Here is a 13,226-nt window from a genome sequence, read left to right as displayed (position 1 = left end):
CGAGCGCACCATATGCCTTTGCCATCTCGAGGATTCCTTCGGCTTCTCGCTTTTGAGTATAGAAAGCTGCATCTGCGTCTTTGCTCTGGCGGTAATCTAAGGGGAAGTCAGCATTAGACTATCGCTGAAGGTCATCAACAACTTACAGGTTGCATCTGCTTCCATTTTGCTCTTATACAATTCTGCATCCGCCGCCTTCTGTTCCGTATAAAAGGCAGCGTCGGCCTCTTCCTGGGAAGACTCACGCTCAACCTTGCTTTTTGTGACCTGCTCGGCTCTGAGACGCTCCAACTCCGTCTCTGCGCGCTTGCTTTGCACTTGTTTCTGCAACTCAGCGTCTCTCATTTCCGTCTGACGCTGAGCTGCGATCTTGTTGAGTTGGACGTCAGCATCCAGTTCTGTTTTGCGGTTCGTAAGCTCTGAGTCTGCCTTGGCCTTCTCCGCCTTGCGCTTTGTTTCTAGAACAGCAGTGTCGGCGTCAATCTTGGAGATCTCCTGCTTGGTTCTGCCCTTTTTCTCTGCCTCTCCAATTTCTCCTTTCATTCGTGCCTCGGCAACATCAATCTTGGCTTGGTTGAGGGCTCCCTCATGAGCCTTTCGGCTCAGGAAAGCAAAATATTCACTTCCAGGGGTATCTTGAAGCTCCTTTACGTTGGCATTATAACTATGCTTTATTATTAATGACGATACTTCCTCAACGGGCTTAAACTTACATTCTCAGGCCAAACTGCTGGAGTTCATTTTGAACGTTCTCGATCACTTCCTCGGATGTCAGTAAATACAGTGACTCACCCAGTCAGCAAAGCGCCACTCACCTTTCGTCTTAAATATCTGTCTCTCCTTGAAGATCTCCTCCATGGACATGCTAGAAACGATCACTCGTGTTTCACCTTCGATGATTCCTCGAACAATATCCTGTACATGGTTCTGCTTTGCTTTGCTGTTCAGATCCTTCTTCTGGGTAGGATCAGCCTCGTCTGTGCAGCCCGAAAGAAGCAGCGCATATTTTCTGAGTGCGCCTTGCTCGTTATCAGGGCCGATGGTAAACACTGCTGGCAGAGAAAACTGCAGCTTCTCGATTGTCATAGCCTGAAGGCTAAGCGAGAAATCATACGGTGCTACAGATATCCTCGAACACTATTTAATAACATGTCAGCTATACTCTTGACACCTCTTGAGCGAATCATACCCGTTGAAGTGGCCACACAAATGCCTTCTTGCATACTTTGATGTCGTCAATCCCGGCTCCAGTGAGCACGAGATACTCGCTTGGTCGAGAAATCGCGTACCTATAGCAATGCGTTTATAAGAGACAGGCTTAGGCTTGCGGTGACTTTGAGGCTTACCACATGGCTGCGATTTGTGGAGGCTTGGTGATATTATAGATCAATAAAAGATTGCTCCGAATGGTACTGTCGATTTTTCTTGCTCGAATAAATTGATAAGATGTTGTAGTGTGTTAATCCTTGAGATATGACAGAGAGCCGACTTATGGCACAAGTACGTCTTTATATACTCTCAGTCTCTATATTACACTATCAATACAACATCTTTTCAAAGCTTCCAGGAACCGATGACACCAGGGCGCAGTCATCCATCGCCCGTATGACTTTCATCATGAACTCTGTGTACGAGTTTACTAAGGGCAACTTCCACCCACAACGATAATCTTTATATCATCGGAGTGGTGATCAGTCTCCGGTCATCATTATAGTATGAGGCATAAAGAGCTATACAGAGCCTTGGCAGCGAGGCGATGCACTTGCCGCAGCGCCCGATGGGGCGCATTACTGGCCAAGCCCGCCTCACTTTTCAGTTAGGTAAATGACAAGGCTGCGGAGATGTATTCCGGGGTGAGTCCCTGTTCTGCAGACGGATAATGCCACAATAACAAAACTGCTCAGCCTGAGTTGTAGATCATTGCGAGCAAATAATGACGGGCTATTCCTCAGAAAGATAGCCGAGTACCGTGGATGTAAGATAGGGACTGAATATACAGGGGTCAATAACAGCCTCATCCAGATGTAGCAGTAATGGCATCCAGCACAGCCAATATTCTTTGAGCCCGATAACATGATTGTAGAAATCAATCTTCATCGTCGGTAATGAGAACGACATCTATCATCATCTCGGGCGGTGAGACACAAACACTCGGCAGAATCCGAGCTTCCGCCTGACCTGGTCCCAATGAACCAATGAGATCATGACGAGACAGCTGTCCGCCTTGAGCCTGACGCAGGCGCATTTACCACGTACAAAGGCTCAATGGCCTTACGTTCATCCCATCCTGATCGTCGGTGACCATCTCACATGCCTTTTTCAGATGCCTCTCACTTCTTCCTTATATCCGATACACCTTCCATGCCACTTTTTTGGTTATTTTTTGGTGCCCATCCCGATAAACCACCATGCCGCCACCATCACTTCTGCAGCTCTGCACGGCGACTGCGATTAGGAACGTGAAACGTATGCAGAGCCCAATCCCACCTTGACAAGAGCCCATCGGTAAACTGATACTAAGTGCTCGTGCAGAATTAAATGATATTGGCAACATTCCCTATGTACTCGCTCGTCCATTTCTACTGAAAGTGGAGAGTCCTGAGAAACTGGTGAGTCTGCAGCGGAACCCCCCCGTCCTTCGTCAGTAACCCTTTGGCTAACAGTCAAACTCACCCCACAACACAGAGAACTCTGGAATTACAGTCCCCACATTTGATGCGAGATGACGAGGAACTCTGGCTGGAGTTCATCAAAAGAGATATCCCGCGATGGGACGAATACGATCTGCCTGAGAAACCCGATTGTTGGTATGACGTATATTGTGACCTCCGGGAACAAGTCCAACGGGCAGTGGAAGAGGATGCTGAAAAGCTGAAGATGGCTTTAGATGGCATCAGCTCGGAGCGCCAGGAAAAAAGTGCCAAATTCGTTACCGATCGTCGAATCATCGGTCTCCCCCGAGAGAGGCCGACCGCGAGGCAACGATATGCTTCGTACGATCGGAGACTGGGCGGCTCGCCGACGTCGTCATCTTCCATGACCCCCTGGGCTTTTGGTAGGCCAAGAGAAACAAAGAAAAAGAACAGCATATTTACAGCAACAAAGAGGAATAATGTTCTTACTGTGCCAACAAAGCACCTTAATAACAGAGCTTCCCAGGTCAGACAGGCTCCGCGGTCTCTGATCGAGGACCATATACGTCCTGCTGAGCCCCCTGTCGCTCGACGAAAGGAGGCTCCAGCTCTGAGAGCGCCCGGTCGGTTACGGCCCCAGATGAGTGCTCCCTCCACAAGCCAGAATAGTCTGGAAGTTGGTCCCAGCTTGCGGGAAAGAGAGGCTCGTTTACGAGCAATAACCCAATCGCATAGCCCTGCTGCAGCCAGTAAGCCTATGGCAGGGAGAAATGCACAGACATCGCTGCCAACAAGAGGTCCATCCGGATCTCTATCAGGGGTAGCGGCCAAGAAACAGACATCCCATCCGCTCAGTAACAGTGCGACTGGCTCTCATCGGGGGTCTGCCGTAGAGGACATGCCAGCGTCTCCGCCACAACCACCCCGTCCGGCAGTTGTCCGCAAACGTCCTGCCCCGAACCTCTTTATCCAACCAAAGAAGAAGAAACTGAACTGATTGGACATAAGCTGATCCCAAGAAGTCAACCTGCATTATTAGATACACAAACCCGCTCATAATATATAGGGATGGCGTTTAGTTCTGGCGTGAGTCTGGATCATCGTTTCAGTTGATGGCGTTTTGCAAATGATACCACAGAAGGCGTTCTTTCGATCTCATATACCTGGATATCGCAGGCTCAGGTCGGGAGCCACAATAGGCATTTTGCATCCCACCAGGGATCTCACAACCTATATCGGGAAACTGGTGCGAAGCAATCTGTTTGGCGAAGTCAATGAAGTGCAATCTTTGGTTCTCGAGCATATCATCCCTTTTCTCTATATCCATTGTGCTTATACTCTCCTCTTATTACATACACAGGCTGCACGGTCGGTCTTATTTTATATGAGAAACCAGTCACACATGACAATTCCCATTCCGCGACTGCACGAGGGATTCCATCTTCAGTGAAAATATGTAGAAAACTGTCATTACTGCATTGTTGGTTTGTAGCTCATTAAAACCCTCCGCCCCAGGATCAAAACCTACATGCATGCCCATAGCCTCGAAACAAAAACCAACGCTACATAGCGTTCAGAATACCGGCCTTGAAAGCAACATACAGATATCTTCCTCTTTATTCCCCCTTCTGTCATACCACACACATTCACAAGCATCCACCACGCAGAGCAAGAACAAGGTGTAGCGTGGCACCACCTTCCAGGTTATATTCCGATGCAGTCTTGTCGTCGGCCCTATATTCACGAAAGTCCCTTTATCAGTATTTGGCCCAAAGCATAGCGATTATACATCCCCAAGTGTAGGAATAGGGAAACGGGTGTATGCGTACATCTGCTTTCCACCGAAAATCAATCGCTGCTGAACAGGAGGAATACCCTCTTTCTCTTCAACACGCTCCTTTATCCGGGACACCTGCATATGTACTTGTTAGCGACTGCGCGGAAGAAAGTATCATAGGTCCGTGGGGTGGGTGGCTGGTCGTGTGCGAGCGGAGTTGTTGCAGCCGGCTAGTAAGACCAGCTAACAATCACCACACGCGGATGGGGCGAGATTGCAAAGACATATATATGTCTGTGGATGTGTAGATGTGTGTATGTACCTTGTAATCCGGCTCGATGTCCAACTCGATCTCCTTGCCAGTAAGGGTACGGACTCTGGAGGTTGACGCCGATTAGCTTTGCTATCGCGACAGAGGGTATCTGCGTGCGTCATGGGCGGACAACAACTCACTTGATCAACATTTTGAGGTAAGATAGATAGCGACTGTAAGGTATTCGTAGAGTAAGTTGCTATAGGAGAGGAAATAATAAGGACGAGAATTCCAAGGAACAAGACGCTCTAATATAGTAGTGAAGAGAACGACGATGATGGAGGTGGTTGTTGACTGGGCTCAGCTGGTGACGGAAAGCTTCGGCGGGGTTTTTGGTGGGGCATCAAAATAACGGAGTAAGCCGCGACATAGTAATTAGGGAACTACATCGCCCCGGGTAAAATGGGAGCAGTTGTTTTGGTTATATGGTGATGATATAGTAAAATGACTTTGTTTGATTGTGAGGAATAATTGCGATTCGTTAGATGTTTTGCGCTGGCTGTCCTCTACGCGGTTTGGCTGCTTTGGTCGTTGTGGTCTCACTGAATGTACCATTAATCGGAATGGGATATATATAGCACATGTCCTTGGCGATCTGTATCTCAATCAGTTACCCCTCAAATGAACACCATTTTCTACTGAATTGCTCTCACAGCACACTACGAACAGGTGTCACATCGTGTAAGATGGAGAACAGTACCAAAGAAGTTAACCCTTTCGACATTCTCCTCTTAGAATGTCAAGATGACCCAGTATAACTCCCAAGGCCCCAACCGCTCCCAAAAAAACACTCCTGACGAGTACCAATCACAGAAACAAATTCAAGCTCGATATGAAGCTCACCGGTCCAGCCGAAATGAACAATACAAAGAGAGGCTCCTCAGCTCCGACTTCACAGGTTGGCAGATTGACGATATCCTGAGAAAGCTACAGGCAGGAGCCAACGGCGAAACACTGCCCTTTGTCGATTCTAGGCATAACCTTACACTATACGCTCGACCCCCGCAACATATCCGGGACCTCGTCGCTGAAGTCCAGCAGGCCATTCGAGAAATTGCCCCAAGTTAGTTATATCTTGCCTTTGCGGGGCACTTCCTCCATTCCGTGTGCTGTATTGCCTGGTTCAACTGATCGATTCCATTTCACCTGTTTTACTAGGCATATGGTTCACACCTCCAGAGCAATTGCATATGACTACGTTAGAGATCGCCAGCTGCCGACCTGAGCCGGAGGTTGAAGGATTGGTTTCTCATCTCCAGGGTAGTGGCGTCGTGCCGAAGCTGGTGGATTTTCTATTTCATCATCGGACACGGTTGGTTAAACCTATGATCAGCTACGATGCAACTGCCATGGCGCTGAGCTTTGTTCCTGCTGCTGGAGAAGAGACTACAACTGCCCACAATGTGGACGGTGATGGATACACTTATCACCATCTGCGACGTGATGTTTCGAGTATCGTCACAGCGACGGGGTTACAGATGAAGCCGAGGTATATTGCCCTCTCGGCACATATTACGATTGCACGGTTCATCACTCGGGACGGCTTCTTGATAGACAACCCCAATAAAGTGGAAGACGAAGCGGTGGACCATGCGCGGGTGGCCGCACTGGTAGAGAGGGTGGGGAAGATCAATGAGATGCTCCGGACGAAATACTGGTTTCAAGAAGACGGAGCCATCTCTGGGAAAGGGGAATGGCTTGTCGGGCAGGAAAAGGGGTTGGAATTTTGTAAAGGGACGTCTTTCTACGGTGGAGGAGAAGCCGTTGTTGTTGGCAAAGGCTTCTAGTAAAGGGTCTCCCAGTAGCATTGATTCAGCATGAATAATCTAGACGGTGGGCGAATGAATACGATTCGATAGATAACTATGGGGATGATATGGGTCTTTGCCTGAGGCAGCCACTGACCACAGGCGGTCTTGGCGGGTGGCACACAAACGCGGTTAGGCCGCACCCTAAGCGAACGAAATCCCACAACACACGGCCAGCCCAACTCGATCCTCCCGACAAGAGACTATCAACGACCACCAAGTTCGCGATCCGGCCAAGTCAGTCAAAATGGTAAGAATATTGTTCTGATCGTCTATCAGTCTCGTTTCCGTGTTCCTGGGCGTCGGAGAAGTGTTTTCGGTCAATCGGCATATTGCGAGATGGGACGACATACGGCACTCTTTTCCTACGGCGAACCGAGTTGAAAGCCGCCACTATACGAAGCGCAACGATCGAAGCTGCAAACGAAAATCCTGAACCGTCAATATCAATACAAAAATGGTCAAAGATGATGGAATTCTCGACCGGGGTTTGCCCCGCGATCAATTGTGGGATTGAAGTGAAAGATGTTGAGTGCGACCGAAACCATCAAAATCGAATTGTTCTGAGCCACGACACCCTTGCTATACCATCATCTGCTTTTCCTCACTTTCTCGGAACAATATCATTCCCACCGTGAACCACCATCTCCGACGACGAGGAACTCAGGAACAGGCTGCGGACGTTGTGTGATAACCATCCTACCACAGCAGGCGCTGATCAAACTCTTCTCGCATTCAGGTCAACGTTCCGAAAACCCGCCGGACGTACTGCAAGTCCAAGGAGTGCCACAAGCACACCCAGCACAAGGTCACCCAGTACAAGGCTGGAAAGGTGAACACTGCCCAAGCAACCGAGCCCACCGCGCGACCTATGCTGATGCAATCATGATCTCTACAGGCCTCCCTGTTCGCCCAGGGTAAGCGTCGTTACGACCGGAAGCAGAGCGGTTATGGTGGTCAGACCAAGCCCGTCTTCCACAAGAAGGCCAAGACCACCAAGAAGATTGTCCTTCGTCTTGAGTGCACTGCTTGCAAGACCAAGAAGCAGCTTTCTCTGAAGCGCTGCAAGCACTTCGAGCTTGGGTACGTTCATACGCTCGGCATACGATCTATGGGTGATGCTAACCATCTCTCTTCTTTTTCAACAGTGGTGACAAGAAGACCAAGGGTGCTGCTCTTGTCTTCTAAATTTGCGGTTTTCTTGTTCGGCTCTGGGTTTCATGCATTGCACAGACCGCAATGCTGCGGCGGCGGCTATGACATCGGCAATGGAAGATGGAATAGGATCTCATATTCAAGAAAAAATGAAAGAATATATGACTCCTAGTTGATGAGTCTCTTGACGAACTATCGTGTGCTGCATCGTTGTAGGGAGCGTAAGCAACGAGAACTTGGTTTCAACGTGACGTAGAATACTCGCACCATGTGCCAACCAAACCGGATGCGCCTTATCTTGAGATCATCAAGGGTCCTGTCTAACCAACAGCGTTACCAAGTACTACGCTTCATTTCCCCTCCCCAAATGTCTGATGAGATGCGCTAAACTACTCCGGGAACTTAGTACGTCTGGGTAGATGACCAAAACTGTAGAATGCACTAGCCGTATACTTCGAATCGTCTCGGCCGTTTTGAGGATTTCCAATCTTCGTATGGGAACTATGTTCACATGTAGGAGATCTACAGCGACAAATTCGATATCGCCCCAATCATTCATCTTATCGGGAACTCTATATGATTGCAATGCAAGACAGAATTGCCGTGATTTCAGCATCAATGATTGATATCTCTATGTATCTGATCAAGTCACTAATGCATACAGAAATATGAACTCAAAAATGTGTCTGACATGCGACACATTGGATGTCCTCCTGGCTGAATTTTACATCCGATCAATCTATGAAGAATAATCCTTCGGGCTTGTTTCAACTTCATGGAAATAAGAAAACTATCCCTGAAATGTCGAGCCCAGGATCATACTACTATACGAGTAAGGACAAAATTTAGCCAGTTATATTAGTGCTACTTCATAACTACGGCAAGGCGGTTCTGCAATTAGCGGGCGCGGCGGTCAGTGACCCGTTTTCTGCCGCCAAGAAAAAACGAACAGTTTCGCAACTGACTTTTCTGCGACTTGTACTTTCTAAAATCCGCTTAAATCCGAGGTTTTTTGAACGAGGTTCGCTAGGTTCTGCCGCTCTAGGCGGTCTGAAGAGCGGTGAAATGTCGGCTCCTCAATGGTTTTCGGGGTGCGATGATGCGACTGTAAAGGGGAATCTCGTGGTGGTTCATTCGAAGCGCTCGAACTACTGTGTAGTTGGTTTCTGGTAAATATATCCTAATCGATGGAAAGCTTTTCTGCCGAATAAATAGTGAAGATAGTTTTCTATATGGCATAATACATAGCTAATCCCTCTGCCAGCAGCAAACCACCTCTCTCTTTCTCCTATCTACCAAGTACTCCCTACTGTCAATCTCCAAATTTATCCAACACCCAGCCACTCCAATACACATTATTATATTCTTCGAATTCCATGGTCGGAGCATTGCTTGATTGCTATTCGGGATGATCATTGGTTGCCACAAAAGAACCCTGCCAGCGAATTGGACCCCTACTAGCTACATTTCTACACTATGATAGTACTTCTTCTCCAATCAGTCGGACAAGCCGACCAAATTGATGAAAAAGGTGTTCGCGTCGATCGGGGGTAGTGTAAGCCCGATGACACTGTGTAGCAAGGCATGCGCAAGCACAGAGGCCCCGCCACGGGGTGCAAAAATAAGATTAATCAATGTTGTGTTCCTTAGAACACTTTCAGAGATTAAACTGAAAAGAACAGATACTACACTTGATCTAAGCCAAAAGGCAAAGAGAGCTGGAGAAGAAAAGAAAAATAGTCTAAAGAGAGGGCGGGTGCGGCGAGCTTTTATACCTGGCCGGTTGGGGGAAATGGCGCTAGTGCGACTAGTGTCATCTAAGCGAGAAATCATTCGAGGGAAGCGAGATCTTCCATTTTGGGTTAGTGTATTGGTGCCCGTTTGTCCAGGCCGCCCATGGGTTTGCGGAGCATACTTGCGAGATGTCCATGAGTGTCCCCTTACTCTAATCGTTGCATTGGATTTATGATGGTCAAGTCTCTAAAGAGTGGAAGCTGGAACACACTGTATGTCCCAGCTCACCATACTGTGGGTGTCAAGCTGGCTATGTCTTCACTAGCAGTCATACTAGTACTACTTACTACTAGAACAGTTTGAGATATATATTAGAGCGCACTTACTGGTACTTGTGCTAGAGATGTACGTAGGCTTCAAAAAGTGGCCTGATGACTGCATTAAAGTACCGGAGTATTAGTTATTGCCCTCGGAGATTAGGCGAAATTTAACCTAGTGTGATAACCTCTAAATCCTTGTATATGAGTGCTCTACTATCATTGTATTGTTTCCAGGTACACTGGGCTGCAGAGACGGGGAGTAATCATGCAATTGCGGGAAGTCACAAGACGACAGACTTTCTGGACATATCGGAATTTTGGAAAAGATCATCCATTGCCCCTCCGGTAATCATATTAGTTTGCACTTTCTTTGGAACTCTTCTTCATCGCTCAAGACTTCTTTGTGTGATCTTTGAACCAATCATTGCTCTATACGCGCTGAAACATTATGCCGTCTGGATCAAGCTTACCTTAAATCTTGTTCGGCCGATAGAAGAGGCGAGTCAATGATGCTATGAGGCCTGCCTTGTGAGGTTACCCCCACGCCTCCCTCGGACCTAGTCCATCTACTAAGTACTATCCCCAGACGCATACTTCCTGGAATGCGGGGAAAACCCCAGTGCTTGAACACTTTGCCCCACATAATACGGTCTTCGTAACTCCATTATGTGGTCTGCTCTCCCAGGTTTTTGTACCTCATGCGCACTTCGGTCGGTCATACTCCGAGTGGCTGCTATCGTGACGCACCCTCGGCTGAATGGTTATTGGCACTGCCAGTTTGACGTAGGACGGCGTTATGTTAAGACGGCGCTTTCCCTTGCAGAGAGGCTATCAATATGTGATCTCTAAACGTCCTTCTTCCACCTGTGCCCTGCGATTGTCAAGATGGCTGTCTGGTTCACGATCGGCGTTGCACTGTTTGCTGCAATCGGAACCTTTCTTTTCGTGAGTTACCATATTTACCTAGATGATAGCTTTATGCGTCGTGAGCCACTTCTGAGTGACTTAACCTAGGGATTCGACACGGGAATCGCTACGACAAGTAAGAATATTAAACCGGACACTCCACGGTTATGACTGACTTTGTTAGCAATCGCTCATCAAAGCTGGATAAACTACATGAACCACCCCTCCAATGGCCTCACCGGTGCTGTACGTCTGAGATTTGTCGCATTAAAGTGAATATCAAGCTGAGATAACCTAGGTCGTCTCAGTTTACATTGCCGGCGAAGCAGTCGGCGCGCTCACTCAGACTGCTGTCGGAGATAAACTTGGACGCCTTAGATTTATGGAGCTACTGTGTGTAGTCGTCACAATTGGCACAGTCATTCAGACAGCTTCAGTCAATATTGGAATGTTCCTTGCTGGACGTGCGCTAGCTGGCTATGCAGTTGGGTGAGTATTCTTCACTGAATTGTGGGAAAATGTGACTCTAATTAAACCATCCCTGCTCAGTGGTCTCGTCGCTACGGTTCCCATATATCTGAGCGAAATCTCAGACCCTCGCTATCGCGGCCTGATCGGTGGCATTTCGGGTTGCGGCATCTCCTTTGGAACGATGGCTTCCAACTGGATCGGATATGCTTGCAGCTACGCGCCGTATGGGCCAGTACAATGGAGACTGCCTCTGGGAATACAAATACCTTGGGGGGTCATCATGTTCTTTGGACTGATCACCTTTATGCCCGACTCACCGCGCCATCTGATCCGTAAAGGAAATGTTGAACAGGCGCGGGTCCAGTACAAGAGGATCCGTCGAGATCTGGCCGCTGATGAACTCCAACAGGAGTTCGCTGCGATGGAGGCGCAGATTGAATATGAAAAGGAGCGAGAAATAACTTCTTATAAGGATATATTCAGACTGTTCAGACGCCGTGCATTAGTGTGAGTTGCTCACATTTCTCTGATCAAAGTGTATCAACTCTGATGCGCTTATAGATCGATTGCTGTACAGACCATGACCAGTCTTACTGGTGTGAATGTGATTCAAGTAAGTGATGCTTACATTGACTACAAAAGAAAACATGAATACTGACCAAATCTAGTACTATCAAAGTCAGTATCGCCTTTCAATCCCCCTTTGCCCCCTCATTCTTATGCCTTCATTCATACTCACAATGAATAGCAACTCTATACAAATCTCTCGGAATAGACTCGCATACTATTCTTGCACTAGCTGCCGTATACGGCACAGTGGCATTCATCTTCAACTGCATTACGACCAAATACCTAACCGACCAATGGGGTCGTCGAAAGTACGTCACCTTCTAAGAAAACTAGCCATATATCTTATCTAATAAAGTACAGAATGCTCCTATCCGGCTTGGGCGGAATCATCATCGTTGAGATCTACGCAGCCGTCATGCAACGCGAGTTCCAAAACACCGACAACCGAGTCGGAAAAGGCTTTGCCATTCTGGGGATCTATCTCTTCGTAGTAGCATACTGTACGTCATCAATCAACCAACCACTTCCCTAACTAAGCATATATAAATGGAACTAACATATGATACCTCGGAAAACAGACGGCATGCTCAACAGCACAACCTGGCTCTACGGCGCCGAAGTCCTTCCCATAGCCCTCCGAAGCAAAGTAATGGGTCTAGCAGCAGCATCACACTTTATCGTCAACGTAGCCAGTTAGTTGATACCCGTCCCATACATCCAACTCCTTCCAACCCTCATCACCCACACACCATTAACACCAAAGTATCAATACTGACTGATTATCAATTCGCAGTCACCGAAGCCGGCCCCAGTGCATTTGCCAACATCGGCGAAAACTACTATTACGTTTTTGTAGCATGCACTGTCTTCTTCTTCACTGTGGCTTATTTTTACTTTCCGTAAGTAGGATATTTTCCTCCATTCTAAAGAACTGGCTCGACTGTTTGCCGCTTGCTTATTTGACGATAAACTAATCTGACATCCTCCGGTTACTAGTGAAACGAAGCAGCGCACACTTGAAGAAATCGCTGCATCCTTTGGAGATAAGGTCATCACGTCTGATAAGCAAGATGATGGTGAGGATGAGGATCCAGATGCGAAGTGCGATTCTCAACGTGTTGAGGTGGTGTATGATGAGAGGGCGTGATTGATTTCCCATATAGTTAGTAGGAGGGTGGGGACTGGCTTGGCTGTTAGATATGCAGGAAATACTACTACTGGGACCAGGTGGGGTATACAACGTTATTGTTACTGCTCTTCGTATGATGGTACAGTTATGGTAAGTTGAAGAAGTTTATCATCTATTATAATGTGAAATTATATCAGGTTAGATCATTCAGAGCTCGTTATACATTTTGCGTCGGTTATCATTAGGGAAATCTGAAAGCAGCTCTGCCTATACCCCTCTGATATCAGGGCCGATAGGCTGTATGCCGGAGATTTGTGTCATAAACCGTCCAGAGACATGGCGTGTGCATGTCGCATTGTGCTCGTTGTCTAATGAGAGGCGGCGCGCTTGTGGTTTGATTCGCAGCTGAG

General features: G+C 47.7%; 7 protein-coding genes across 7 annotated transcripts; 5 read left to right on the top strand and 2 right to left on the bottom strand.

Moving 5' to 3' along the window:
- Position 1: 1 nt before the first annotated feature.
- An05g00790 (uncharacterized protein) lies at positions 2–1,351 on the bottom strand (the record flags this gene model as incomplete). Its single annotated transcript, XM_001390619.3, has 6 exons — positions 2–96; positions 147–664; positions 714–759; positions 816–1,137; positions 1,190–1,289; positions 1,347–1,351. Coding segments are annotated over 6 exons (1,086 nt in total), but the record flags the coding sequence as incomplete, so codon positions are not given.
- A 1,057-nt stretch (positions 1,352–2,408) lies between these two features.
- On the top strand, positions 2,409–3,630 carry An05g00780 (uncharacterized protein; the record flags this gene model as incomplete). The annotated part of the gene is made up of 3 exons (XM_001390618.1): positions 2,409–2,466; positions 2,533–2,609; positions 2,686–3,630. The coding sequence occupies 3 exons, from the start codon at positions 2,409–2,411 to the stop codon at positions 3,628–3,630; spliced, it is 1,080 nt and encodes a 359-aa protein (XP_001390655.1).
- Positions 3,631–4,279: 649 nt separating this feature from the next.
- On the bottom strand, positions 4,280–4,874 carry An05g00770 (uncharacterized protein; the record flags this gene model as incomplete). The annotated part of the gene is made up of 4 exons (XM_001390617.3): positions 4,280–4,367; positions 4,463–4,545; positions 4,733–4,787; positions 4,864–4,874. 4 exons carry the CDS (start codon positions 4,872–4,874, stop codon positions 4,280–4,282), a joined length of 237 nt encoding a protein of 78 aa, XP_001390654.1.
- Positions 4,875–5,467: 593 nt separating this feature from the next.
- On the top strand, positions 5,468–6,510 carry An05g00760 (uncharacterized protein; the record flags this gene model as incomplete). Its single annotated transcript, XM_059747873.1, has 2 exons — positions 5,468–5,786; positions 5,882–6,510. The coding sequence occupies 2 exons, from the start codon at positions 5,468–5,470 to the stop codon at positions 6,508–6,510; spliced, it is 948 nt and encodes a 315-aa protein (XP_059600759.1).
- Positions 6,511–6,778: 268 nt separating this feature from the next.
- On the top strand, positions 6,779–7,719 carry An05g00750 (60S ribosomal protein eL42; the record flags this gene model as incomplete). Its single annotated transcript, XM_001390615.3, has 4 exons — positions 6,779–6,781; positions 7,271–7,363; positions 7,430–7,614; positions 7,680–7,719. 4 exons carry the CDS (start codon positions 6,779–6,781, stop codon positions 7,717–7,719), a joined length of 321 nt encoding a protein of 106 aa, XP_001390652.1.
- A 1,759-nt stretch (positions 7,720–9,478) lies between these two features.
- An05g00740 (hypothetical protein) lies at positions 9,479–10,522 on the top strand (the record flags this gene model as incomplete). Its single annotated transcript, XM_059747872.1, has 5 exons — positions 9,479–9,565; positions 9,664–9,756; positions 9,975–10,085; positions 10,237–10,268; positions 10,426–10,522. 5 exons carry the CDS (start codon positions 9,479–9,481, stop codon positions 10,520–10,522), a joined length of 420 nt encoding a protein of 139 aa, XP_059600758.1.
- A 103-nt stretch (positions 10,523–10,625) lies between these two features.
- On the top strand, positions 10,626–13,061 carry An05g00730 (uncharacterized protein; the record flags this gene model as incomplete). Its single annotated transcript, XM_059747871.1, has 14 exons — positions 10,626–10,685; positions 10,755–10,782; positions 10,831–10,892; positions 10,945–11,135; positions 11,196–11,624; positions 11,679–11,730; positions 11,786–11,795; positions 11,917–11,995; positions 12,048–12,187; positions 12,266–12,379; positions 12,481–12,586; positions 12,684–12,815; positions 12,915–12,966; positions 13,014–13,061. The coding sequence occupies 14 exons, from the start codon at positions 10,626–10,628 to the stop codon at positions 13,059–13,061; spliced, it is 1,503 nt and encodes a 500-aa protein (XP_059600757.1).
- Positions 13,062–13,226: the final 165 nt, after the last annotated feature.

The sequence above is a fragment of the Aspergillus niger genome (genome assembly GCF_000002855.4).
Source record: "Aspergillus niger supercontig An05".
NCBI classification, from domain to species: Eukaryota; Fungi; Ascomycota; class Eurotiomycetes; order Eurotiales; family Aspergillaceae; genus Aspergillus; species Aspergillus niger.
The sequence above is the reverse complement of the archived record's forward strand: the minus strand, read 5'-3'. Positions and strand labels throughout refer to the sequence as shown.